This window comes from Enhydra lutris, unplaced genomic scaffold (assembly GCF_002288905.1).
Source record: "Enhydra lutris kenyoni isolate GAN:26980312 unplaced genomic scaffold, ASM228890v2 scaffoldscaffold31, whole genome shotgun sequence".
NCBI classification, from domain to species: Eukaryota; Metazoa; Chordata; class Mammalia; order Carnivora; family Mustelidae; genus Enhydra; species Enhydra lutris.
In genome coordinates, this window is record NW_019154115.1 from 20825612 (window position 1) to 20852856 (window position 27245).

The following is a 27245-nucleotide window of genomic DNA, read 5'->3' on the forward strand; positions in this document are numbered from 1 at the left end:
AGCCACCCATGACTACCGGATTCACCTTTATGGGCATATCTGATGACAACACTCTCGAGCCTAAGAGCCCTCAGTGGCCACTCATGGTTGTTTTAGCGATGACATTATCATCTTCACAATCTGGCCCCAATACCCCCAAACCGAAACCCCATTCCATTGTCAAAAGACTCCAGATAGAAACATTCCTTGACATTTCCCCTCTTCTGTCTTTGGCTGGGTGGAATGTCTTCTTTCCACCTCTCCCTGACTGAATTATGGCATCTTCCTAGAACAAGAGAAATGCCAGCCCCTCTTTATTTGACAGAGAGAGATCACAAGTAGGCAGAGAGGCAGGCAGAGAGAGGGGCAGGAAGCAGGCTCCCCGCTGAGCAGAGAGCCAGATGCGGGACTCGATCCCAGGACCCTGAGATCATGACCTGAGCCGAAGGCAGAGGCTTTAACCCACTGAGCCACCCAGGCACCCAAATGCCAGCCCCTCTTAACAATCTCCCCTTGGATCCCAGCCTTTCATCCTCGCTGAGTTAGGCTGGTGCTTGTCAGAGCTCCTGACTGGGCCAGGAGGGCCCAGAGATTACCATCTTTGTAAGCCCTCAAGTCCATGGCCCCGATCTTTATAATTTGGCAGGTGCACACACACACACACAATGTATTGTGAATAACTGAGTGAGGAGAGCAAACCTTTTACTTTAAGACGCAACCCCTGTAATTTGGGACTTGGCAGGCTGAGATCAGATTTCACACTTCACTTGAGGCCCAGATTTCTTGAGGCCCAGCCATCTTCATGAGTCATGACTTGTTCAAACTCCTTGGTGGGTCCCACATTCGTAAATGACCTGGGGTTGGTGGGCTGCAACCCTGTATGAGTCAGTTAGTTCACACCGAGGAAGCACTTGCCCGTGGGCACTGGCTTCCTCTGTTGCCCCAGCAATTTCATGAGGGTGTGTGGGGTCCTCAGGGTCTCATCCTAGTGATGGCAAAATAGCAAAATGGCCCCGTTCCTTGTGAGGATGAGTAAGACTCATCTTCTCACAGAGAGAGGTTCATTTAGGAAAAATGCTAGGGCAAGTTTTATCAGCAAACAGAAGTATGTTAGTGGAGCCGTAACTTAGTTATGAAGAGTTAGTTATAAGGTTGGGAAAAGCTTCCTCGTTAGACCACATGAAATCTGTGTTCCTGCTAAATTCTGTGAAAAACATCCCCTCATCCTATGTGAGGTGGGATTATATGAAAATGGGCCTGTGGTCCCAAGGGACAGAGCAGAACTTTTACTTGTAGATGTAGAATTTATACATTAAAACCCATTAGCCTTAGACGGAGTCACCTTTGGGGTTTAGGCCTCAGCTCAAAACATCCTGGGGAATTGCTTCTGAAAGCACTCCCTGATTTCAGTGGGGGGTGAGCCAGAGTTCTGAGCAAGGGTGGTGTCACCGGAGCCATCTGTGAGGACACTGTTAAGAAGGAATGTCCATTGTCATGGTGAGTGGGTTCTGGTATGATTTTTAAGGAGCCATCCCTGTTAGTCTACCACGTTGGGAGTTAGGAGATTTAGCGATGTTCCTCATACTCCATTGATGACACAGACACCACAAAAGATTCTGCCCTCATGGAACCTACCCACTTTTTATGGGGTCTCTGTGGCACAGCGCATTTTCCAAAGTTGGTTGCAGCAATACCTCCCTTTCCAAATGCTCTTCTGTGACGTGACCTTGCTTTTCCTCCATCAAGAGGCAGAATCAAATTCTCTTCCCCCTTGAACCTGGGCTGGTCGTAATGACTTGCTGGATCAATAGAATATGGCAAAATTATATCCAGGACTTTGGGGGCTAGGTCAAGGCACTCTCAGAGTTCCTGTGGGGGCCTACTGGAAAACTCTCGGGATGCTCCCTCTCCAAGCCCGGCTGCTACACCATGAGAAAACTGAGCCAGGTGGCCACGTGTGGGTGCTCAGGTCACAAGCACACACTGAGCTCCCTGCCAATAGCCTGAGACAACTGCCAGCCTCATGAGGGTGCCATTTTGACGTCTAGTCCAGTCAACGCCTCCAATGACAAGAGCCCCAGATGACACACCAGACTACACCCATAGGAGAGAACCCAGAGAGAACGGACCAGCTGAGCCCAGTTGACCCTGAACGTGGGAGGGATTAATGTCTCAAGGTATGGAATTACGTGGAAGTTTGTTATACAGCAATGTAGAACTAGAACAGTTATCTGAGATTTAAGTACATTATCATTATTTCCATTTTATTAGGACTTTTTAAAAAATTATTATTTTTTTTTTACCGAGCAAATTCGATGCCAAATGCCGTCCGGGTCTCCGTTCCTCCTCTCTGTTCAATGTGGCTGGCAGCTTCCACCACATCTCGTACAGACCTGTAGTCATTGAGGTGAAATTCATGTACCACGTCTTCTCCGTATTGGACAACTCCAACCTGTGAGAGAGGGGAGAGGACTACAGAACACTCTGACCCCTGAAAGCTGGGGTGCTGGCAGTGAGGGTCTCCGGATTCATCCCTCTGTCTGTGACTCCTGGGGAGTGTGGAGGGTGGGAAACCGTCCTGAGGGAGAGTCATTGGGAAGGGAAGTTGTTCTGCAGAGTCCTGTAGAGCTCTGGGAATGGAGGGGTGGCTGGGTGAGGAGAATGGAAGGTGCCTCTCCAGAGGGGAGACTGTGAGGTGGGATCGAGCCCCGTTTCAGGCTCCATACTTGGAACCATACTTGGGATTCTCTTTCTCTCCTTCTCCTCCTGCCCCTCCTAGCTTGTGCACGCTCTCTCTTTCTTAAAAATAAAAAAAAATAAAAAAAAGAAAAATAAAGAAAGGCCCAATAAAGAAAGGTTATGTTTCTCGCTTGAGCATAGGATTGAAGCCTAAAATATTAGGAGCAGCATGACTGGAGGCCCATGACATTTTTCACCAAATGCTGGAACCAAGGTTCCTAAAAACTTGGAAGAGAACCTTTTATCCCCAAGGTTGATAAGGTATAGACAATATTAATAGCCTCAAAACAAACAAACAAACAAACAAAAACCCCCCTTAAAAGCCTATAGTAGGACTAGAATGATAAAATCTTCCTGTCGGACGGGCCCCAAGTTTATCTGGTGTCTGTTTAAGGACAGACTTTCATGCACGATACCCTAAAAATGATCTTCCCATTATGGGCAAGTCATTACTTCTTGAGAAAACCCACTCCCTTTTTAACAGCTCTGAATGTTACAAAATAATTTCCTAGAGTGACTCGAAATCTGCCACCTTGTACCCTCTATATGTTAGTCCTCACTTGGCCGGCCAAAACAGCACAGAATAAATCTACCCCCTCTTTCGCCAGGCGGTGTTTTGGACATGGGCTGACGGCTATGCCCTCCCTCTTCCGCTTAGTCTTCTCTCAGGATCCATGTGTCTAATTCTCCCCTGTGTCTCACTCAGCAGGGATCCACTCAACCTTTCCTGCCTTCCTCCTTACTATCTCTCTAGGAAAGGTCTCTCTTAATAGGGAGAATCAATGCCAAAAGACAGGTTTGACTTGTGAAGCGGAGGCTCCCCTGAAATATTCCCAGAGATGGGCGTCCTGAGCTGCAGGGCCTGGGCACTTAAAGCTAGTTAGCAGGTGCCAAGATTCTCCTCCGCACCCCAGGCCAGCCTCTGGGGAGCCCTGGTCAGAGGAGGAGGGAGACACTCACCTGGATCTGCCCAGGGCCAATGTAGAATTTCTTTAAGATGTTGATGAGGAAATGCTGAACCTCCACCCAGGGGTAGATGCTGTTGGAACCGTCGAGGACAATGACGATGTCCATGTAGGTCTGGCACCCTGGGAAGTAGGGACACAGTCATGGCTGCCCACTAACTCAGTGCTTTCAGGCTCTGATTCCCCAGGTGCATGTCCAGGGGACAATAGAAGAAGGACCCTGTCACATGTACAGATTTCCTGGGCTGGGGAGCTGTAATTGTTTGCGCTAGTCGTTTATTTGATTATCATGAATGCTGAGCCCAGGAATTCCTGGCTCTTCTCATCCTCTCTGTGCTGGGCTGTGAACCAAGCTTAAATCCAGCCTACCATCAGCTGGCTAATTCTTCTGAGGCAGCCGTCCTGCCCAGACCAGGAGCTCACAGTCATTGATTTTACTGTAACGGGCAGGCTGCGTTTACTGCTTTCAGCCCAAATGAATAAGTTTCATGTTTTAGGAGAACGGTAAAGGGTGATGGCTTAGGATGAGGGATCTGGCATCAGACTGTTTGATTCCTGGTTTTGCCGGGCACTAGCTGTGTGACCGTGGGCAAATCACCTAACGTCTCAGTGCCTGTTATCTGTCATGTAAAAACAGGTGTGGTGATAGGAGAGGGTTGCCATGAGGAATCAAGGAGCTGAGGCTTTTAAAGGCTGAGCACAAAGTCAGTGCTCAAGAAATCTTAGCAGATCCTCTTATATTAAAAAATGTTTTATTGGGGTGCCTGGGTGGCTCAGTGGGTTAGAGCCTCTGCCTTTGGCTCAGGTCATGATCCCAGTGTCCTGGGATTGAGCCCCGAATCGGGCTCTCTGCTCAGCAGGAAGCCTGCTTCCTCCTCTCTCTGCCTGCCTCTGTGCCTACTTGTGATCTCTGTCTGTCAAATCAATAAAATCTTTAAAAAAATTAAAAGTTGTATTTATTTTTTTAAAGATTTCATTTATTTATTTGTCAGAGAGAGAGAGAGAGTGAGCATAGGCAGACAGAGTGGCAGGCAGAGGCAGAGGGAGAAGCAGGCTCCCTGCTGAGCAAGGAGGCCAAGATGCTGGGATCATGACCTGAGCTGAAGGCAGCCGCTTAACCAACTGAGCCACCCAGGCGTCCCTATTTATTTATTTAGTAAGATTTTATTTATTTATTTGACAGAGAGAGAAACACAGTGAGAGAGGGAACACAGCAGAGGGAGTTGGAGAGGGAGAAGCAGGCTTCCCACCAAGCAGGGAGCCCAATTAGGGGCTCGATCCCAGGACCCTGGGATCACGACCAGAGCCAAAGGCAGGGGACTAACGACTGAGCCACCCAGGCGCCCCTCTATTTACTTACTTACTCTATTTACTTTTTAAGCAAAGTACTTTGTTAATGTGACAATGACATCATCGGGTCAAACGTTTGTACTTTTATCTCTGCTCTGAGTGTAAATGTTTCTCTATATTTTTTAATATGAATACCAAGTTAAAATAAAAATAAAATAAAAATAAATAAATATCAATAAAATAAAAATCAACAAAGAAACACTGGTACTATAACAAATGCAAAAAGCTTCCTTTAAAATCTAAGTAACTTATTTCTATTGGTGAGTGGTTGCAGTTACTTTGAAATTGATGGCCCAATATGATAGGACAGATACATACTATATTAGATTATATCATATCGAAATATTGGGTACCTGCTGATTTCTACTGGAGAATCTTCACGCTATGGTAAAGTCTACTTTATGGCAACATGGCAGGAGGCTTCTGAGCGCTAACCATTCCAGTAACTCCTGCATCCTGAAGGGCTGGAGTCAGTGTTCACCAGAGATGAAAGGTGGCGGCTTTGAATGCGGACACTCTCACTCCATCTGCCACTGTGGGCAGCGCGTGATGGCCCATTTCTTCTGGGCTCCCAGAGCCGGACAGCTTTGTCCTTTTCCAGTCTGGTTTAGCTTAATGCCTGTGGCCAACTGTGTGGTATGGGAGGCCATACTTGACAGAGACAGAAACTCTTTATTTAGGGGGAATTCCTGATCTAGGGGTAGGAACCAGGTTTCTTTGATTTTTAAGCCATCTTTATTATTAGAATGCATTTCTTATTGCTGATTCTTGAGATTTCACCTTTTTTTTTTTTTTTTTGAAGCGTCTTGGGAAGAACTTTGAGTTAGATCTGGGGTTCCTAAGCAGGATGGAGCACACACTCTGGTGAACATACACACACACATTCTCACTCACTCAGGCGTACGCACACCCTGGGGCTTGTTCCGGACCTAGAGTTAGAGCCTCCGGTGGGCGGTGCCCTGGGATCTGAGTCGGATAAACTCCCAGCATGTTGATGGGCCGGTAGATGGTCATTTGTTGGCCTGGGGTGAGGTTCCCCATTCACACTTCATGTGACCGGACTTGCCAGCCACTGCTCTGCCTTTCCTTTGGCCACTTTGTGAGCACAGAATCAACACCTCCTCCTTACCCTTAAAAGGACCACTCTGCAGCCCCTGCTGTGCTGATGCTTCCTCCCCACCCTCCCCCAGCCCCCAAGCACCGTCTTTCCATCTCTGATTGGGCCACGTTGTTTGGAAGGAGGCTGCTGCTTGCCAGAGGTGCTAATCCCCTCACCCTCAATAAACTGGGTTAGCAGCTGCTTGGGGGATGGTATTCAGCCCAGAGGAAATAGTGAGGCTCAGAGCCAAGTAGTCTGGGCTTGCTGGAGACAAGGTCTGAACATTATTCCTCCAGATTTTCTTGGCTGATGGGGAGTGAGTGGGAGGTTTTGTGTTCCATGAGGCTCTGGGCAAGCTGGGTAGAGCTTCCTGATATCCAGGAACACCAGTTAGAGGGGACCGTTACCCAGGGATATTTCAGAGCCTCCCATAACTGACTGTCGGCCATGCAGCATGGATCTGCAGATTTGAAGCTACTTACTTTGGAGAGCTGGGGCCACCGTCTTGGAGAACCTGAAGTTGGAGTTGACTCTCGAACACATTCCTGTGGTGTAGTAGGAACTCCCACACTCATGAGACCAGAGGGGGCTGCAGGCCTGTGAAGCACAGGGAAGACCCCTAGTCAGGGGGTGGGGGGCAGGGGGCATCTCCAGAGGGTCCAGGCCTAACAGCCTTTGGCTGAGCTCAACCTCCATAACCCCAGACAGACATCCTTTATTTGAGGATTGGTACTCCAAGGATTTAGAGAGTTTTCTGGAGTCTAACTGAATTCCATCTTGCTCTAATGTGTTCTAGTTCCCTTGGTTTCCGATGGAATGGTGAAAAACGAATGGTAGAGTCCTCCTTTGTTGTATTTTTCAAGGGTCCCATTCTCTATCCCATCATCTAGAGTTGTGACTCTCCTTCACTCTTCCTGCCCACCCCACCCACCACACAGCATCACCCATGGGAGTGGACCCTTCAAGGTCACTAGAAGAGCCTCTCTGTCTGAAGAGGTCCCCTGAAGGTCTTTACTGGGAAAACTTCCAGGACTGGGTCCCAACAACATGCCCATCCGTTTTACTGGGGAAAGAAAAAAGAATGTTTCTGCTCCTTCTCTGAAATTTGCTACCAAACACATTGATGTCAGCTTCTCATTTAAAGACTGAATGATGAGTCCCCTCAGGGTCAGGGTCATTAAAAAAAAAAAAAAAAGCCTGGCCCCATGCCTCCATTTTTGTCCTGCTGCCAGGAAACCCGGGATTAAATTTTGTGCTGTAATTTCCTTTGGTTTGGAAAAATAATTATTCCATTTCTAATTCCTTTCTTTAATCAGCTTTCTTTTTCAGCCAGACTTTAAGGGTTTTGTTTTATCTCTGTCCTTTATTGAAGCTCCAGTAAAATTTTTTCTGGAAGTAGAGGGGAGAATAAAGGAGGGTGGATGATGGATGTGCAGTAAATTTTTTCTGGAAGTAGAAGGGAGAATAAAGGAGGATGGATGATGGATGTTAGCTGGAGGGATAGATAGATGATGATGGATAGATGACGGATGGATAGATGGGGGGGTATAGACTGGATGGATAGGTGGACAGATGATGGATGGATGAGTGGGTGGGTAGAAGGATGGAGGATGGAAGGATGGCTAGATTGATAGATGGTAGCTGGATGGATAGGTGGATAGATGATAGATGGATGAGTGGGTGAATGAATGACGGAAATTGGATGGATGGATGGATGATGGATAATGGATGATGGATGGGTATAGGAAGGGATGGACGGAAGGATGAGTGAATGGATGGATGAACAGATGAATGGAGAGATAAACAATTGGTTGGGGGATGGACTGATGAGTGAATGGATGAATGGATGGGTTAATAAGTGAATGAAAGTTGCCATTTATAAACCAGGGACTTAACCCACCCACAGAAGCCCCAGAGGGTATGTCACACCCTCCTTCTTGGGCCTTCATCCACCTCGTGAAGTAGATGAAATCAATTCGGTAGGAACATGATAAGGAGCCTCAGAAGGAAAAAGGAGTAGCAACAAAGCCCCTGACAGGTCTGTGTGTGGACAAGACCCAGTGTCCTGTCTGCCCTTGGTTGAGATGGTGAAGGGTTGTGGGCTGACCACATCCGAGGTACCTCTGAACTTTCCCTGGCAGAACCACTCTGCTCTCCACAGCCCCTGAGCATCCCACTCATCTTGTTGTTCTGGTGTCTGGTGCTCCACACCCTGAATGTCCCATCTGTCTACAGAAACATATTGTTGGACAAGAACAGAGAGCAACACAAGCCCTCCCATCTTAAAACGAGTGGGTCATTTTATTGGGCTTTCTGGGGTAATGTTTCTCTGAAATGCTCTTCTGTAGCTGTTTCTAGAATTATCTGTCCCAGCAGGATCCTGTTTTGAATCTCCAGCATTGCCCAACCCATGATGGCAAAGCAGCAGTGCCTGCCACAAGGCCACCCACCCTTGCTAACTGTGTGCAAAGTTGGGGAGCACTTGCCTGGGCAGGGTGCAGAGATCTCTGACGACTGGCCTTCCTGCCCCAACATCAGGTTTACACTACTCATTGGTTTATCAGCTCTTCCCCCACCAGAACAGAAGCTCCAGGGGGCAGGTGTTCTGTTGACTGCTGAATCCCGTGGCCGGCATTGGGCTCAGCACATCGCTGCCTCTTCAGCACAGGTACCCTCTCTTCTTTCTTCCCTGCTAAGACCCGTTGTCTCTTCTCAAAAAACAAATCAAAAACCTCCCCCAGGAAACCTTCCCATCTAACCCTGTGCAGTCTGGGGGGCCCGTTGTTCTGTATCTCTTCCCCCAGTTGTCATAAATCCGTGTTCTCTCATTTATGGCTTTCCTCCAGACACTTCCTAGGGTGTGTGGTGTGTCCTGGTTCTTTGAGCAAACCTGGAGCAGATATTCGGCCCCCTGCCTCAAAAATTTGGCTCTCCAGAAGGAGGGATGAACCCCCTTCACACTGCTGGCCATCTTGCTTCCTGTTCCTTTCGGGCTGTCCATCCCACATCCCAAGGTATGTACACAAAGAGCTCAGTATGGTCTCTTGCCAGGGCTGTCCCTCTCAAAAGCTGAGAGCATGCTGGCAGAATGGTACAGGCAGGAATCAGAGGCAGAGCTGTTCCCTGAGCGTGTGGACAGAGTGCGAGTGTATAAGGAGACAGTAACTCACCCCCTGCCTCTCCTGGCCCCAAGCAGAGGGTCTTGGGGGTGGGTAAGAGGGGCAGGGATGTGGAGAGAGGGTGGGGTGGGTGGCTCTTACCAGGAAGCTGTTGTCCTTGGGGTTGGTGGCCAGGCTCAGGCCGAGGCGCATGTTGTCCTTCCGCTCAGACACGTTGGATAGAGTGACCCTTCCTGGGGTGGAAGGAGAAACTTAGCCAGGAGCCCTGTACCCCCCTGCCCAGAGCCTGCTGCTGCTGTCAGCCCCCAGGTGTTCCTGTCCAGGGTCAGGGTCAGAAGGAGCCCTCCCTGATTCTCTCTGCCCCTCTGGAGCCCTTGTTCGCCTGCATGTCCAAGCAGCCCTTCATGCTATCCTAAGGTCTTGCCCAGACACGGTCCTGTTACTTCCTCACAATTCCCTGTGAGATGAAGAAACTGAGTCTCAGAGAGGCCAAGCAACCTGCTCAAGGTCACACAGTAAGCACTCGCTGAGCATTGCCCAGTCCAGCGTTTCCCTCCAGACATCTGACCGGTCCCTAGCATTCCTCATGTGTCCCGTCCTGCCTCTTCCAGAGCACCCGACTTAGGCTGGCTTCCTCTGGGCAGCGTGCCCTCCACATTTTCCTTCAAGCCAGTCTGCCATCAAAACTTAGCAGTCCATGTCCTCCTCGTGACCTCTCTGTTCATTTGATAAATGGACATGCGATAACCGATTCTCTCACGGGGCAGCAAGAGCTCTCTACAGATGTGTGAGGTCTTGCGAGAATGTCATTCTGTGGTGGGCTGCAAAGAGAGCTGATGAGGAGCCGGACTACCAGCAGCCACCTGAGTGTTGGGACTGGGCTGGGGCACATTAGAATTGCTCAAAAAATTCTGTGAGGGTCTGACGAAATCATCGCCCCAGGTTGCTGAAGGGAAGGAGACAAGCTTGACCTCCCCAGTGCTGATGTGTCAATGGATGTGTGTTGGGGTGTACACATGTGTGTGGGCATGTGGCAGGGGGTAGAGTTTTGGGGGGAAGTGAGCTGGGCATTTCATTAAATGGAGAGCAGGTCAATCTTCCCATACTGTGAAGGGCGAACAGATGCCTTCCCTGTCGACTTCCAAGGACTTGGGTGACCTCCACTGAGAACAGTTCGCATTTAGCTTTGGTGGAGGCTGTCAGTTTGACGAGAGGGGCCTGGAGCTGGGCATTAGCAGAGGCTGGAGCTTCGACACCTCACTGTGCTGTGGGCAGGGGATGGGGCAGCTGCATTGGCTGTTTTTTCTTTCTGGGTTCCCTCAGTTCGTAGTAAGGCTCCTTTTGAAATCCAGCCCCTCTTGGCTGGAGATTGTGAGTGACTGGGATTGTTTTGTTTTGTCTGTCCAGAGAAGCCGGAGAGAAAAGAATAGTAATAACCCTGTGTTTTCATAATGCCTATATCATTTACAACGTACTGTCCACACGTGCCCTCCCAGGACCCCCTCCTGGTCTTGGGAGGCCCAGGAGTCAACATTTCCATTTCACAGATGAGAAAATGGAGATGCAGAGAAGGTTAGTGACTTCTTCTAGGAGGTCAATTGCTGGTGGATGAGAGAGTGGGGACTTCAGTCCAGGCTATGCACCATTCCTTCCCAAGCTGTCCTGTCTGATGGCTGGGCAGTGGTGGCAGTGGGGTGGCAGAGAGAAATCTGGAGAGGAAGCTCTAAGCAAGCCCTGACTGGGCAACCTCCACCCTTCAGCAGCTTGGGGAGTTCTGCCCTCCGTTTGTGTCAGGGGCACGCCCCCACCCAACCCCACCTCACCTCACCTCACCCCACCTTACCTCACCTCTCCTCACCTCACCCCACCCCACCTCACTCCACCACAGCTCACTTCACCTCACCTCACCTCACCCCATCTAACCTCACCTCGCTTCACCTCTCCTCACCTCACCCCATCTAACCTCACCTCGCTTCACCTCAGCTCACCTCACCCATCTAACCTCACCTCAGCTTACCTCACCTCACCTCACCTCACCTCACCATGCACCATCTAATTCCCCCTGGTCTCAGTCACCAAAGTCCTTAGACTGCTGACCTGGAAGTAGATGAGCATGGTAGGGGAGACTCGAGCTCACACCCTGTTGTGTACAGGCCTTGTGGACTTGGGGTAATCATTACCCTCTTTTTGGTTCAGTCTGCCCCTCTGTGAGCAGGAGAAACTAGTATCTTTCTTGGTTGGTCTGTTTTTTTTTTTTTTTAAGATTTTATTTATTTATTTGACAGACGGAGATCACAAGTAGGCAGAGAAGCAGGCAGAGAGAGAGGAGGAAGCAGGCTCCCTGCTGAGCAGAGAGCCCGATGCGGGGCTCAATCCCAGAACCCTGGGATCACGACCTGAACCGAAGGCAGAGGCTTTAACCCACTGAGCCACCCAGGTGCCCCTTTGTTGGTCTGTTTGAGGACCGTGGGGCACAAGTGCTTCCTCACATGGAGTCTGCCTTCCAGAATCACATCCTCTGCCTGAGCCTCTGCCCTTCATTAAACCCCTGACTTCATCCAGGTGTCGGGAAGACAGCACCAGTGACAGGCTTTTTCACACTGAGTTGTGAATGTCTGCCACCCATTTAGCCTTCCCTGGAGAGAGAAGAAAGAACATTCCTGGCTTGGTGAGGCTCACAGCCTGGAAAAGCCATAGGAAAACCCAGGAGTCAGGTTTCCCAGCCTTGCGTTTTCCACTGTGGGGATAAACCGACAGATGGTCTTCCTGCCCTACACTTTCTCCTCAGTGGGAGGGAAAGAAACACTCTTCAAATGAAGGGCTTCCTGATAAGTTCTTTTCCTCTGCCCTGACTCACTTTGCTGCCCACTACCTCCCAGCATACGCCCCAGTTCGGGAATGTTTTCCAGGGTCTGAGGGCTTCATGGCTCTCACTGCCAGCAGGCGCTCCTCCTCCTTTGGAAGGAAATAGGATCCACACTGGAAATCAGAGCAGTAGAGGAAATTAAATGATGAGTTCACATGTCTATGTCCCCACCTGGATCAGGAGCTTCTCTCAGTGGCCTTAGTCCTGAGCCCAGTGCTTATACCTGTCGCCCCCTTCCTTGCTCCCTCTGACCCAGCTACATGGCCCCTCTTTCTGCCCTCCAACAGAGTAAGCTCATTCCCACCTCAGGGCCTTTGCATGTGCTCTCCCACTGCCTGGCATGCTCTGGCCCCACCTGACTCCTTGCCATCAGACTTTTGCTTGAATGTTACCTACTTAAAGAGGCCTCCCCTGACCACCTTGCTAAAGTACAATCCGCTCCCCACTTCCTCCCCACCCAGTCTCTCTTCTCATAGCACTGGGGTTGATCACACAACATTTACCCTCACCTATAGCATTATGCCTGTCTATCTCTACCTGCTTTCTAGTTTATCTGCTTGCTTACTGTCCTCTCCCAGCAGAGCCCTTGGCTTCTTGTGCCCTGCTGTATCCCCCAGAACTAGGACAGTGCTTGGCACATACTAGGCTCTTAGTTAAGTTTGGGGACCTATTAGACCTGGAATGGATCCTAGGGCCTTCGAGTCTACCCTCCTCACTTCACACATGAGTGAACAGAGGCTCAGAGAGAGGATGTGAGCTCCCTATGGACACACAGCAAAGAAACTGTCCAGCTAGAAGAAGACACCCAGCTTGACTTGTTCCAGAAGCCTGTGCCTTCAGGGTGGTGATGACTGGGTTCTGTGAGCCACCAATGAGGCTCCCGCCTCCCCCTAGACTGTTTCCTTACTGAAGTCCGGGCCCCGGCTGTGCTGGGATTTGAACTTCCCACCCACAGTGCTGACGCAGATGTGGACAGCGGGAGTGTCCATGTGATGGGACAGCTGGTCGCCCTGGGGATCTGGGTTCTTGGGCTTTCTTTTTGATGCCGACCTTTCCGTTCATCTGCTTATCTCTTGAAGCTCTGCTGCCTCCCCAACCAGGCCTCGCCAGCTTCATCTCTCCAGGGAGCCCCACCACGCGGCTGCTGGAGGGCAGAGGTGGCCTTCCTAGAAGGCAGGGAGGCCAAGGGTCCTGGCTCCGGGGCAAGGCTGAGACAGCAGCATCCCAGCCCAAATGGAGATTTCGCTCCCTTCGGAAAGTGCAGTGATGGCCCGTCCACGGTTGGGTGTTTAGCACAAGGTGGAAGTGTGTCAGACGGTTAGCGTGTGTGTTTTCACAGATGCCCAGGTATGTGCACACACACACTTGCACCCACAGATTCTGCGGGGTTCTTGGGTGAGGACAGGGCCTTTATTTCCAGAAAGGCCGTACTGCTCACTGACTGCAGGGTGGCAGTGGGCTGCCTGGATTGGAACCCCGGCCTCACTACTGCTTAGCTAGTGACTCTCGACAGGTCCCCTCACCTCCCCCTGCTGCCATTCCCTCCTTTGTTATCTCAAATCTTGAATGGTCGTGGAGGGGATTAAATGAGTCAAAATCTCTAAAAATGCTTAAACTAGTGCCTGGCACATGGCTAACATTATAAAAGATATACGAATATTAGCCATTGTTATTACTTCAAAACTGGAAAGAAGACAGGGAATTTTTTTCCTGCTGGGAGAGAAAGCCTCACATTCACAGGCAGTGGAGGAATTGGAAAGAGCAACAGAGGCCGAGGTTTGAATCCTGGCTGGCCCCAGACAAGCTGGTGTGACTCTGGGAAAGCGGCTTCCTCTCTCTGGCCTCGGCTTGCTCATCTGTCAAATGGGGGCAGCGACCCCAGGGTGGCTGGGAGAAGCCAGCATGACTGTGGGCATAGATGCACTTTAAAGCACGTCCTGCCCTAGATGGCGGTTGGCCTCACTGTGGGGAGACCAGAGGCTCACGTTACCCAGGTTGAGCTTGGTGCAGTTCCCGTGGGTCACTGGACACTTGTACACATCTCCTGTCTTCTGGTGGCCATTGGTTTCCAATGGAGCGCCCACGACCAGCCTGGGAAGGAAAAGAAGACATGTAAAGATGTTGGAGGAGGGGCTTCTTGGCTTCTTCCTGGCAGAGGATGGAACAGGGAGGGTGATACTGAGGGGAAGATGGGGTAAGGAAGGCAGGAGGAAATCCTGAGGGGCAGCTGTGTGCAGACCTTCCAGCTCAGACATTTGTTTCCCAGGGAGAGGGATGCCGGGCATTCGGTATGAAGTCATGGGGCCTGTGACCTACTCCAGGCCCTTACCAGGATCTAGAGATACAGAGATGAAGACTATATGGGCCCTGCTGCAAACGAGATGGAAGTTAGTCCCTGGGAGAAGAGAGCAGGGCAGACATCATGGAGGAGGTGTGCTTGGGCTGGGTCTTAATGGATGTTTATGAGTTTGTCAAATAAAGGGACGGTGGTAATGGTGGTCATTCAGGCAGAGGAATGATGGTTTTGGAGCCAGAGTCTTGGCCAAGTGTTACAACTTGTGGAGGGCCTCATTCCTCACCATACGTGACAGTCTTTCCGCTGGGGACCCAAGGACTGGGGCATGGTGCCTAGTGGTCACTCATGGCTGCCTCCAGAGCCATGAGTGAATGACTAAATCTTTGCACAAGGTGGGCAAGGCCCTCAGCTTGGGCTTCTGCCTTGAGCCTATGCCTTTGTGACCTTACTTGGAAAGAGGGTCTTAGCAGTTATAATAAGGGATCTTGAAATGAAGTTATTCTAGATAACACAGGTGGCCCTAAGTCCAATGACTGGGTGTCCTCGTAGGCTAAACACAGAAGAAACCCAGAGAGAGATGAAGACCGTGTACAGATGGAAGCAGAGCTAGGAGGGACGCAGCCACAAAACAAGGAATGTTGAGCCAAATGGAAGTTACGAGAGGCAAGGAAAGAGTCTCTCCTAGATCCTGCAGGGGAACACAGCCTGGCCTACACTTTGATTTTAGATGCCTGGAACCCTCTGGGCCTCCAGTGCTGCTCTCAGCCAGCGACCACCTCCTCTGCTCAGGCCTGACTCAAGAATGAAGGCCTGGCAGGGACAGAAGGTGCCAGAGCTCACAGTGCCCTAGAGGCCTCCCAGGCCCTAAGGCACAGGCAGCAGACAACAGTGGAGCTTGGGGCGCAGGGACAGGGGAGACAGTGGGACATAAAGACCACTCTGGATGCCTGCTTTCCCCGCAGCTCCCCATCCCTGGTGACACTGCCCAAAGAAGCCATTGTGTCTTCTGACTTCTGATGGCTGAGAGGGGACAGACTTGGAGGTTCAGGCTACCCGGGACTCAGTGGCTTCTTGTGGTCAAATTCCCCCGGACCCAACTCTGGTCCACTTCTCACTGCTGTCAGGGAAGCACAATAGGTCTGAAGGAGAAGGTTAACAGAGCTCTGTTTGAAATTAGAGTTTATGAAATAAGAGCTGAGCTTTCTCCCCTGGGAACCAGATAATGACAGATTCTAAATATATCCGCTAATTAAGCCTGCCTATTTTTGACCAGCAGGAATTAATTGGACCCATAAAATCTGTTTGTCTAGACGACATGATTTTTGGCTACTTAATTCTGTGAGTGATTGTGTGGTCAAGGCTGTTGCATTCTTTCTAGCAAGGGGGTTGGGGAGAGAGAGGGAGAGACAGAGATACACAGAGAGACAAAGAGAGAGGGAGGGAAGAAAGGAAGAAGAGAGGTAGAGAGTGAGTGAGGGAGGGAGAGAGAGATCCAGGGACGGAGGGATGAAAGAAGGAGGGACGGAGGAAACGAAGGATGGAGAGAGGGAGGGAAGGATGACCGAAGGGAGAGAGAAACAGAGAGAAACAGAGAAGGGAAAGCAGGAGGGAGGGAGCTATCTATCAGTAAGTGAGGCCTGGGCTCCGGGTTTGCTTTTTTGTCTGCTCCAGTTTTCAAGGTCAACCTGATATGTGACTCAGACTTCCCTCCAGGGCCCCACCACCTGATAGTGAGTGCTTGCTGGAAAGAGTGCCTTTGAGGAATACCTCGGAGGGCGCCTCTGGGAGAACTAGGCTCAGCACGCTCTACATCAGAAAACCCAGGGCCATCTGCTAGACAAGCTATCTCCATGTGTCTTCTAGAAAACACCCCAGCATCCTGACAAGGCAGATCCTCACAACTCTGCCCATTTTATGGATTGGAACTTTGAGGCCTCTGTTGGGGGCCTATTGTGTAAAGCTCCCAGTACAGGGAGAGGCCTTTGGGTTGAGATTGTAGGGGCTCATCTGGACTCTAGCTTGCTGTGTGGTCTTGAAGGTCATTGAACTTTCCAGACCATGGTTTTCTTGGCTGTGAAATGGGGTTAACAACCCCCATACTATCTCTGTGCGAAGTCACAGATGTCAAAAGTCCTCAAGAAACAGAGGTGCTACATTGAAGTAACCTATGCAGAAAGACTAAGGTCATGGGCCAGCCCCTACATCCCATGTCCATTCTCCAGACCTCATTTCCCTGGTGGGACACTGGCATCTCAAGAGGTGACGGGACAGGGCATATTGTCCCCATATTACAGATGCAGAAGATGAGACCCCCAGGAGGGAGGCTAACCCAGACCCCCCAGTTTGTCTATGGCAGAGCTGGGACCAATTCTCCTGGGACAGCTTTGTCTGTGTTGTCCCAAATATTTCTTTGCCATGCAGTGAGGGCCTGGGTCAGCCTTCTTTACCACTCTCGAGGCTTGGCGTTACGTGTGCCTGTCAGGCTTGAGGTTTTGAGGATATGATTCAATCTCACTGTGAGGGGGTAACTGCCCAAGCCCAGGGAAAATGTTTGCGTCACCACTGAGACCAGCCAAATGGCTCCTGGGGTCTGGCAGCCCTGGCCGTCCCCTTATATAGCCATCTGCAGCCTCAGGCCTGCTGTGTCTCTGGGGACAGGACACCAATCCCTGTGGTGTGGGCACCAGATGGGAAGACAAACCCCAAAGGTCATGGTGAGCATCGGGCCCTTTCCATACGCAGTGTGCTGTGACTCACTGGCTGTGGGCTCCCAGCATTCTTCTGGGAGCTGGGCTGCTGCAGATGGGAGAACTGGAGGCAGGCTTCGGCCCCAGCCCTGGCGGACACCTCCCTGGTGGCTGTCCTCTAGAGAAGCAGGGCCTTGCCAAGGGAGGAGCTCCCCAGAAAGAGGGCCACCTGAGGAAGGCAGGTGTGGTGGCTCCGCTGGGGGTGGGGCTCCTTGGCTCCCAGCAGGTCACAGGCTAAGACGGGGCCCTGGCTCTGTAACTCACACCCTCTCCAACAGGGCCCCTTGGGAGCTCATCCTGACCTCCCCTTATCCTTGGCTCCATCCTTCAAGGCAATTTCAATCTTTGAACCTTTTCAAATGCATGTTCCTATCAGAAAAAAAGGTAACATGTACCTCCAGTGTGTATAAATTTACATGTCAATTACACCTGTGTGAAACTATTAGTCTGTATCTTAAAGATCAGTAATGTTTTTTTTTTCAGATAAAATATAAATTTAAACAGAACTTGAATTATTTTATTTCTGTGCCCCAAGTATACTGTCCTGCCCATGCCCGGTGGTGTGCACATCCCACCCCGGACACCACCGTTCCAGCAAAATTTTCATTTGAGTTCGGCAAAATTCCCACCTACTCCAGGAAGCCCTCCCTGATTACCCCCAGGCTTTCTCACATGAACTAGTATGTAATCCCTGCTGCCTGCTGCAGGAGGGATTTCAGTGTCATAATTCCTTGAGGGCTGACATGTCCTCGTCTGGCCTTGCTGCCAGGACTAGCACTGGGTGGTGGCCCGGAAGGCCCTCAGTAAAGAGGTACCTATCGGCTGATCTGACATTCTGGCTGATGGTCCAGAGCTGCAGTAGCAGTTTCAGGAGCTTTCAGCTTTGCCTCTGACCTAAGAGGAGCCCCAAGTTCAGTGCCCAGAAAAAGTGTTACTGAGAAATGGAGTATTTTCTGTGCAAAGGAGTGACCCACCTTCCATTTAGTCAGTGTTGCTTGCTTCCTTGGTTCCCATGTCTCTCTTCCCACAGTCCTCATTTTTGCTCGGGGATCCAGGGAATCTAGCTCCATTCCCAGTTCTAAGGACTGAGCACATACCTCAGGCGAGGCCAAGTTTATCCCCTGCTGCAGTGATTAAGTCAGGGTCATCCTTATGAGAGTGAATCTCAGGACTTCTGCTTGGGACTCAGGGACCAAAGTAGTTCCTTTTCTCCAGATGCCATATGTAGATGTAAGCCATGGAACTGCCAGCAGCCACCCTGTGGCAATGAGAGTTGTGAGCTGATGCATGGAAAGGAGGAGGGCTGAGAGAATCATTAAGAGAAGGGGCTGAAGTCCTGATGATACTGTAAGCCCCTGGATCAAACTCTATCTGAAGTTAGATTTGCTGCTGGACTTTTCAGATATATAAGCAATAACTACTTTTTACCATATAATCCTGTTTGGGTTGAGTTTGCAGATATTTGTAACCACAGACATCTAACTACAGTGTGTAAGGCCAAAAAACCCACATAGTTAAAATTACCCTTAGAAATTCCATATATTACCATGCTATAAGAGGAACCTGACATCCAAGACCAGTGAGAGAGGAGCAGATTCCTACCCCTCAGTTCATGCTCCATCTGGGGCATATCCTTACTTTGTCATGGTTGGTGGGTGGATTCACAGACACCATGTATATTATTTCTCTGGTGGTTTAGCTGAATGCATAAAACCGTCCCCTGACCCACTCTTGTTGGAACAGAAATTCTTTTGTTCTATGTGCATCACACTTACAACAGCTACTTAGATAGGGAGACCCACACTCCAGGTATTTCTGGTTACCTGGTAACTGGCCTGGCAGGCCATCAGACCCGAGAGGAAACCAAGAGGTTCCTTGGGTCAGCCTCACGACCTAACAGTGAGTCATCAGAAGCCAGATCAGGGAAGTTCTGTATCTGAGGTCTCAGAGCAGACAGTGGCAGAGCTGGACTGGTATATGGCATCCTGGTTCCCAGGGCAATGGTCCCCCAAAGCATGGAGGATGGAAAGCATGGGGACAAGGGCTGGGGCTCTAGGTGCAGCTCAGCCTTTTACTGGCTGGGTCTGGGGAGGTAGATGTGAACAGCTTAGCTCCCCAACAGATGGAGTCAGCAGAAACCATGGGCACAAAAAGGCCATCAGAGGCTTGGGAAAAGAAAGAGGAAACTTCCGAAACTGCCATGGGCATGCCCTTGGAGGAGGTGCTGAGCCCCGAGATCAGAACAGACGGCTGAGGAAAAAGGCAGGATGTAGGTTTCATCTTCTCCCCGGGCAGCCTCTTTGCCTCTCTCTGCAAGACCTGGCCCTCGCATCCTAGGACATCTGACTATCACTGACTATTTTTTTCATTTAATGAATCCCTTTTGGTGTCGTTGAATTACACTTGATTTTGATCACCAGAACAGCTCTGAGACGGTAAGAACAGTTTGTATCTGAGGCTCAGAAGGTGAGGTGACAAGCCTGTGGGGAGACACTGAGACTCCAAGTCCAGTGCTCTTTCTACCATTGTGAAAGAGTGGCCAGCATGGAGTTCAGAAGGCCCAGCATGGAGAGGGGCTGCCCACCCTGGAGCCAAATGAGCCAGTCCCCTAGGGGCCCTGTGTCCCCTTCTCTCCCAATCACCCCATTCCCTCCCTCACCTGTTCCTCTCTCCCAGCACCCCTCCTCCACTCAAACCCACCCAGCCCCTTTGTTCCATTTCTTTCTTGGCTCCATTTTCCTTCCTTGAAATCAGATAGGGGCATCAGGGAGTGGGGGTCCACTTAAGGAGCAGAGAGTTCAGGGGAACAAAGGAGAGACTATTCCTTCAGTGAGGTTTTTCCTCTCCCTCTCTCTCCATGGAAAATGTAATCTCTTGCAGCCAACATGAATAGGGTGGCTAATGTGTTCAAGATGGGGCTGGGAAAGTGCTGAGCGCAGCAAACCCCGTGCTGAGGGTGGGGTGTGGAGGGAGAGCCCACCGGACACCTGCTGGTCTTCCTGGTTTGGTCGGAGGGGCTTGTGGCTCAAAGAGCTGACAAGATCTGAACCCCTGGGGGCCAGGAAGATGAAGACCCCTCTGTATGTTTGCCAGCATATCCCTAACTCCCCCTGCTCCTGTGCAACCCCCATCAGAGGTGGGACTCCTTTGTGTGTATTTGAAACACACACATGTACTGTGATGATTAATTTTATTATGTGCCAACTTGACGGGGCTATGGGGAGTCCAGATCTTTGGTCAGACATTATTCTGGGTATATCTGTGAGTGTGTTCTGGGATGAGATGAACATTCAAATCTAAAGACTGAGTAAAGCAGATTGTCCTCCTTCATGTGGGTGGGCTTCGTTCAAACAGTTGAAGGCCTGAAGACAACAAGAGGGCTGACCCTAGCGCCAGTAACAGAGAATCCTTCCTAACGGACTGCCTTGGAACTGGGACATTGCTTTTTCTTCTTTTCAGTCTCAAATGGAAACTTCAGCTCTCCTAGGTCTCCAGCCGGCTGGCCTTCACCCTGTAACTACCCCATCATCTCCTTGGAGCCTCTAGCTTGCTGATGTACCTTGCAGATCTCGGGACTCGCCAGCCTCCATAGTCATGTGAACCAACTCCTTATAACCTCTTTATAGATATGTGTATGTACACACACACACACAAACACACACACCCTATGGGTTCTGTTTCTCTGGGGAACCCCAATACTGCTACATAGTGCTTGTTATATTTTACATGAATCTGATGCTGCCAGTGATCCACACCCTCATTCATTCAATGAATCGTGAGCGTTTATTGAGCTCCTGCTAATGCGCCAAGCGCTGGGGACACAACAATGCACATGAGGTCATCCTGCCTTTGGGAGCTCTCCAGAGGAGCTCACCCAGTGACACGGGTAGGTTAACAGGTCATGACAACACCGTGGTGGTTCTCACAGTGGTACCCAGACCAGCAGCATCAGCCTCCCCTGGGTGCTGGTTAGAAATGCAACATCTTGCCCCCCCCCAGGCCCCACCCACCCAAACTCACAGAATCGAAACTAAAAGGGGGAGCCAGCATCTGTGTATTAATAAACCCTCCAGGGGATGTTGACCCATGTAATCATAATACACAGGGTAACCTGCAACCCTGGCTGGGCTCAAAGCCCCAAATCCATTCCAGTAAAACCCACCCTCTTCACTCTGCCGGCAGAAGCTCTGTATTGGCTCCCTGATGCTCACCTGCTCGTACCCCCCCCTTTTTTAAAACTTTTTATTTATTTATTCGACAGACAGAGATCACAAGTAGGCAGAGGCAGGCAGAGAGAGAGGAGAAAGCAGGCTCTCTGAGGAACAGAGAGCCTGATCGTCCCCCCTTTTGATCAGGGTGGCTCTGAATGTGGCACGACTGGGTCTGTCACATAGGGCTCAGCTCCAAGGTCACTTCCCCCAAAGGGCCTTTCCTGACCACCTGCCCCTCCTGTCTCACTACCATGCCTTAACTCCCTTTAGCTCTTCCCCCTCTCTGAAGATGCCGTTTTTTTTTTTTTTTTAAGATTTATTTACTTATTCGAGAGAGAGAGAGCAAGCATGAGTGAAAGAAAGGGGCAGAGGGAGAGAGAGAGAGAGAGATAGAGGGAGAGAATCTCGATCAGATTCTGGGCTTAGCATGGAGCCTGATATGGGGTTCGATCTCACGACAATGAGATCAGGACCTGAGCCCCAACCAAGAGTCGGGCGTTCAACCAACTGAGCCACCTAGGTGTCCTTGAAGATGCTTCCCCCTCCATTCATCATCATCTTTTTTTTTTTTTTTTTGACAGAGATAGCACAAGCAGGGGGAGCGGTAGGCAGAGGGAGAAGCAGACTCTCTGCTGAGCAGGGAGCCCCCTGTTCATCATCCTTATCTCTCAGTAGAATGTGAGATGCAAGGGGGGTGAGGACCTTGTTGGCCAGGTTTGCATCTCTAGACACCCCAGCACCCATGAGAGTGCCTGGCACAGCTCAGCTCCCCAAAATACAATTGTCGGATGAGTTAGCCAATCACCTGGCTCAGTGGAATGACTGTGATCCCATGGCCTACAATTTGGGATCTCCCAAAACCTGTTAATTCAGCCGGGAGAGTGGAACAAGCTCTACTGGAGGAAACAACATCTGAGATAAGGCTGTTAACTGCCCTGGTCTTCAATGTTCTCCTCTACTGAATGAGACTGAACACACCTGGGCTACTGGGGTTTTGAGGGTGGTGGGTCCCAGACCTTGCTGGTCATCAGAGTCACCTGGGGAGTTACCAATGCAGGTTCCTGGGCCTCACCTCCAGAAGGTTCTTGTTCAACCAGGTGGGGAACAGAGCCCAGGAATCTATTCTTAGAAGCTCCCAAGTGTTCAGGCAGGAAGCAGATGTGAGGTCTTGCGGACATGTGTAAAAGCATGTGCGTTCCAGGAATTTTTACTACATCTGGGAATCATGACCATGGCACCCTTTTTACCTGACCCAGAATGGTCCAGGAATTTTTTTTTTTTTATTTGTTTTGTTTCTTTTGGTCACAAGAAAACACATAAGAAACACCTACTTTAACACATAAGTGATATATGCTTGTTGTCTGAAGTTCATAGTGAAGAACTGTGCAAAGTATCATATACAAGGCCTCCCCCTTCCTCTTCACCCAGCCCTCTATAGATAGCCACCCCTAGCAATACGGGTGCAGAAAACCTTCTAGGTATTTATAGAGCAAATTTGGAAAATGGAATATTCTACATATACGGTTCTGTAGTGAACTATTTTCACTTAATTATTTTGCAGTCGAACAACTTTCCATGTCAGTATATATTAATGTCACACTTAGACCTGGTCCCTGGCCCCTCTTGCCCTGGGGCCCACTCTGACCCTTCTCTGATTGCGCCCCCTCCCACGGGGTGAAGAGTCCTAGGGGTCAAAGGGACAGGACACCTAGAGCCGACGACCCCCCCAGCCTGGGGGCCGGGATGCCGAAATCTCCCGTCCAAACAGCTCAGGACAGGCCTCTTCCGTGGATCTGTCTTTCCCATGGTGGATCCTACCACCGACAGGGCTAGCAGAGAGGAATGGCTGCTCGCTGGGGGTATGGACAGAGCTTGGAGGTGCGGCCTTTCATAGCCTTAGTGAATAAACAAGTCTCCGCAGGCCTAGCTACGTGGGGCAGTGTAGTCAGTGGGGACAAAACTCATGCCTGTTACTGTGCAGGCGGGCCCTGGAGCCAGCCCCCATCGTCTCGGGCACAGAGCCTGCCTGACAAGCATCATCACAGCTGCTGACTTCATTCACAAGCTTGGCTTTCTGCTTTGTTCCTGGAAAATTCTGGGTCCACCTCAGCTTACATCCAAACAGCATTTTTTCCTAAGTTGCAGCAGAGGGAAGAGTGAGGGAAGGTGACCGCAAAGGACAATCTCAGCCCACTGGAAGGGAAAACAAGAACCTGACCCACTGACCAGGAAGAACGGAGTAGCCCCCTGTGCCGTTTAGCTCAGTGCCCCTCCCCTTCACACACCCAGCTGCCAGTCTCTCGGGGCCACTTGTCCTAGTTTTCACCAGACCTGGAGCTCTCCTTCCTACCTCTGTGTGTGCGGTCCCCTAATTCCACACTCTTGAGCCTGCCTCCTTCCATCCACTCGTCAGTGCCTCTTCTTCCAGGACGCCCTCCTTGATCTCTCAGCTGAAAGCTCTCTCTCACTTCCCATGAAGCTTTGTTTTTACCCCTCCTGTCTGTTTTTTCTCTCCTTTAGACAATTTGCCTCGAGAGAGCAGAGAGTGAGACCCCAATCCACCTTTCAGTCTCCCCTTCGATGCTGGTCAAAGTACCTTGAACATGGTCTAGTCTTCATAATTGCTTGTTGAGTGAATATGCAGATGGACAGTTGGAAGACACCGCTCATTTGGCAAAGACGAGCTGAATCTTCACTCTGCTTCTTAGGGTGCAGGTAGCCAGGACCCCTTCTGCAGCTGGGACACTGACTTTGGAATGCCCTTGACCTGGTGCTCTCCAGGAGGGTGACTGTGGGTTGGTCTCCATTTGAAGAGGGGAGCATAAGGATCCCCCCTTCTCTTTTCAAAATGTCCAATAAACCTGCTTGTTTTTCTAAGCTGCACTCAAGGTTGCTTTCTCCCCCCAGTTCTAGAACAACTCTTTCCTCGGAAAATGAAACGTAAACACTTGGATAGTTTGGGGAGATGTTGCTCGGTGGAACGTATGGTTTCAGTGTCGTGGCAGCTCCTCAGTTCAAACTTGGCCATGGAAGCTGCCATTCTCTGTCCCGTGTAGGCCTGCTTCCTCAGGGTCATGGTCAGGCTGGTGATACCCAAAATGTGACCAGCATACCCAGCCCTGGCTCATGGCACTGCCCCCCCAGGCCAGGGGAGGCAATCGCACAAGCACGTATGTGCATCTGGCTGAAAAAGAAATGTCAGAGGCTCTGGGTAGAGGCCGAGGTGCAGACAGGATACTCCTTAGTCCTACTGAGTCTACTGCGGTTTCCGCCAGCAGGATTTGGGGAGCGGAGGAAAAGGGGAGAAGAGGCAAAACAACAAATGCCGTTTTTTAGTTTGGGGCTTGTTGTCATGTTTATGGTTAATTCCGATCTGCTCCCAGGCAGGCTTAGTGACCTGGGGGAAGCCCCTGCCCTCTTTGGGCCTGTGTCCCCACCTGTGAAATGACAGCTTGGGCAGATTCAGTGCAAAGAAGGAGTCACTGAACCCATCGTATGAGCTGGGCACTGAGGATGGAAAGCCAAATGGAGCCTAGTCCACACCCTTAATTGGGAGCAGGCGGAGAGACAAGCCCCTGGTGATTTCAGGGCAGAGGATAGCACTATGAGAGGGGGCCCGGATGTGGTAGGGATGCAGAGGAAGGGCACTAGCTCAGCCATCTGGGGAGCCTTTCTGGAGCAGGCAGCTGCTAGATAGAGCCTTGCAAGGTGACTAGCCCTCCATGAGGAGGAGTGATTGCTGAGTCCTGACCGGACCAGGCTGTGGGCGTGCTTCTACTGCACCTGCTGTGGCAAAGGCTCCCATGGGCCAGGGATGGACGCAGAGAGAAAGACAAGTGCTTGCCTTCACAGAGCTCAGCGTGAGGTCATTCTCAGCTGTGCTCATGCCATTCATCCCCCTTCTTCCTTCCCACCTGCATCTCCTCAACACCCCAAATTCCCACCCTTCTCCCCTCACTTGTTCAGAGAACTCTACCTAACGTGACCTGAACTGTGCACAGATGCTTAGAAGCCTACCTGCTGAAGACCATTGCATTTTCCCCCTGATCAGATTAACCCCCTGCACCCTCCCCCCACTTTCCAGAGTCTCTAAATTCTTGCACCTGGCCATGCCTTTGGGTTCAGGAATTGAGGGTCACTCTCAGAGTAAGCCTGGGAAGGAGCTAACCCACGAATCCATGCGAACTCACAGACCCCCTAAATCAGTGGTTCGGGAAACTTGGCTGGGCATCCAACTTGTGTGGGCATGTTTAGAGTATGGATTCCTACCTCCACAGATTCCGATTTGGCAAGTCTTGGACTGGGCTAAGGAATCTGTATTCTTTTCAATACTTTCGCAGGCAATTCTATTTTGCCAGCTTGAGGAACCCCTGGATTATATTATGAGGTGATTACTAGGCTTTGAGATAATGGAAAACAGGATAATAGGAACCGGGGACAGGATGCCCGGTCATAAAACTGTTAACAAACACTACTTAACAAGCATGGACTTCGAAAGCACTTTGTATGAACAAGCAAATAAACTAATGCACGCACAAATGACGGGGCAGTTGATCATGTGTCTGAGCTTGTGCTAGGTGTTTCCTTGGACATTAACCCAAGTCACCCAGCTAGCTACTAGGCAGCTCTGTGGCCTCATTCTCTCTGGCTCTGGGCACAGGAGGGCGGGACACACAGACACCAGCCCCGAGTTGCATCAGGGAATTACTGGCTATGCAAAATCCTTCGAAGTACTTTCTGTCTGGTTCAGAGCTCAGATTTATTTCCCTCCTCTCCCTTCTGGATTGTGAGTAATGGCTCTTCTTACAGCATTATTATTGGAGAAGCCATAAGGAAGCACGGAGGCAGCAGACTCCCTTGAACCACTGGATGGATAGAATCTGTCATTACATCAACCCCATCATCCTCCCTCTTGGCTTACAAAATCCCTGGCTCAGTGGTTGGGGAGAAGCAAAGAGGACCTGATGCTATGAAGTAGGCACCCGGCATGGGACCAGACCCCTGTCCAGCGCCCACCTGCTGCCTGCCTGACTCCCTTTCTGCCGCCCTCCACCCATACTTCAGTCTCTCACCAACTCCCATGTGGAGTCACTGTCCCCAGCCTCTTTACCACCAGAATGTCCAGCTTAGGGCTGCCCTGAGATTTAGGTAGGTCATAGCCTAACTTCTAGAACCACCCTCCCCTCCTCCCTCTTTGGGTCTGTGCCAGGCAAAGACAAATCAAAGGCGAGCCCTACCCTTGGGGGTCCTTTGCCACTTTTCTTAACTGGCTTTGTCTATAACTCTCCACGTCTGTTTACTTTATTGGCTCAGGGTGACTCATCACAGCTAAAGCAGGAATAAGTGATTCAAGAGGGAAAGTGGAAAGGATTTAGAGATTCCACAGAAGGCAAGAGCAACCTTGTCAAGACGGTCTTGAGTCAACGGCAAGCGTTTGCCATTGGCTGTATGTCTGAGGGAGGCAGCCGTGTGAAAGAGAAGAGCCATTGGAAAGAGTTTGAAATCCCCAAGAGCCCTTAATTCTTCACAAAGTAGTCAGGAAAAGCTAGAAGGAGGTATTCTATCCAAGCCTGGAGAAAGCAAGGGTTAGGTTAAGCCGTGGGCCATCACAGTTGAGGTTAGTGAGAAAAAGCATGTACAGCCCACTGATTTGGTTTTATAATTGAATATAACTTTAAGGCATGTTTATTCCAATTATGGTTTCCAATAAGGAGCTCAGTCTTTCACATTTTGTAGCCGGACGGCATGGAGGCACAGGTTGTTAGCGCTGAGCTGTAACATCAATGGGAAGCCTAGATGATGGACGTAAGGAACCCCTACTGGCCGGTCTTGCGCCCCCTATTGTCAGTTATGAGAATTGCAGATAAAGGGCTA

The 27245-nt window shown here is 50.4% G+C and overlaps 1 protein-coding gene across 1 annotated transcript in view; it reads right to left on the reverse strand.

Annotated features, from left to right (window-relative positions):
* Positions 1–27245, reverse strand: part of LOC111153129 (integrin subunit alpha 11) — a 108354-nt gene that overhangs the window by 44855 nt on the left and 36254 nt on the right. Inside the window, exons 3-7 of the mRNA XM_022511924.1 lie at positions 14108–14265; positions 9393–9484; positions 6615–6729; positions 3679–3806; positions 2283–2431 (exon numbers count right to left, since the gene is read on the reverse strand). Of these exons, the coding sequence (XP_022367632.1) occupies positions 2283–2431; positions 3679–3806; positions 6615–6729; positions 9393–9484; positions 14108–14265 (642 nt within the window). The remainder of the gene's footprint in view (positions 1–2282; positions 2432–3678; positions 3807–6614; positions 6730–9392; positions 9485–14107; positions 14266–27245) is intronic.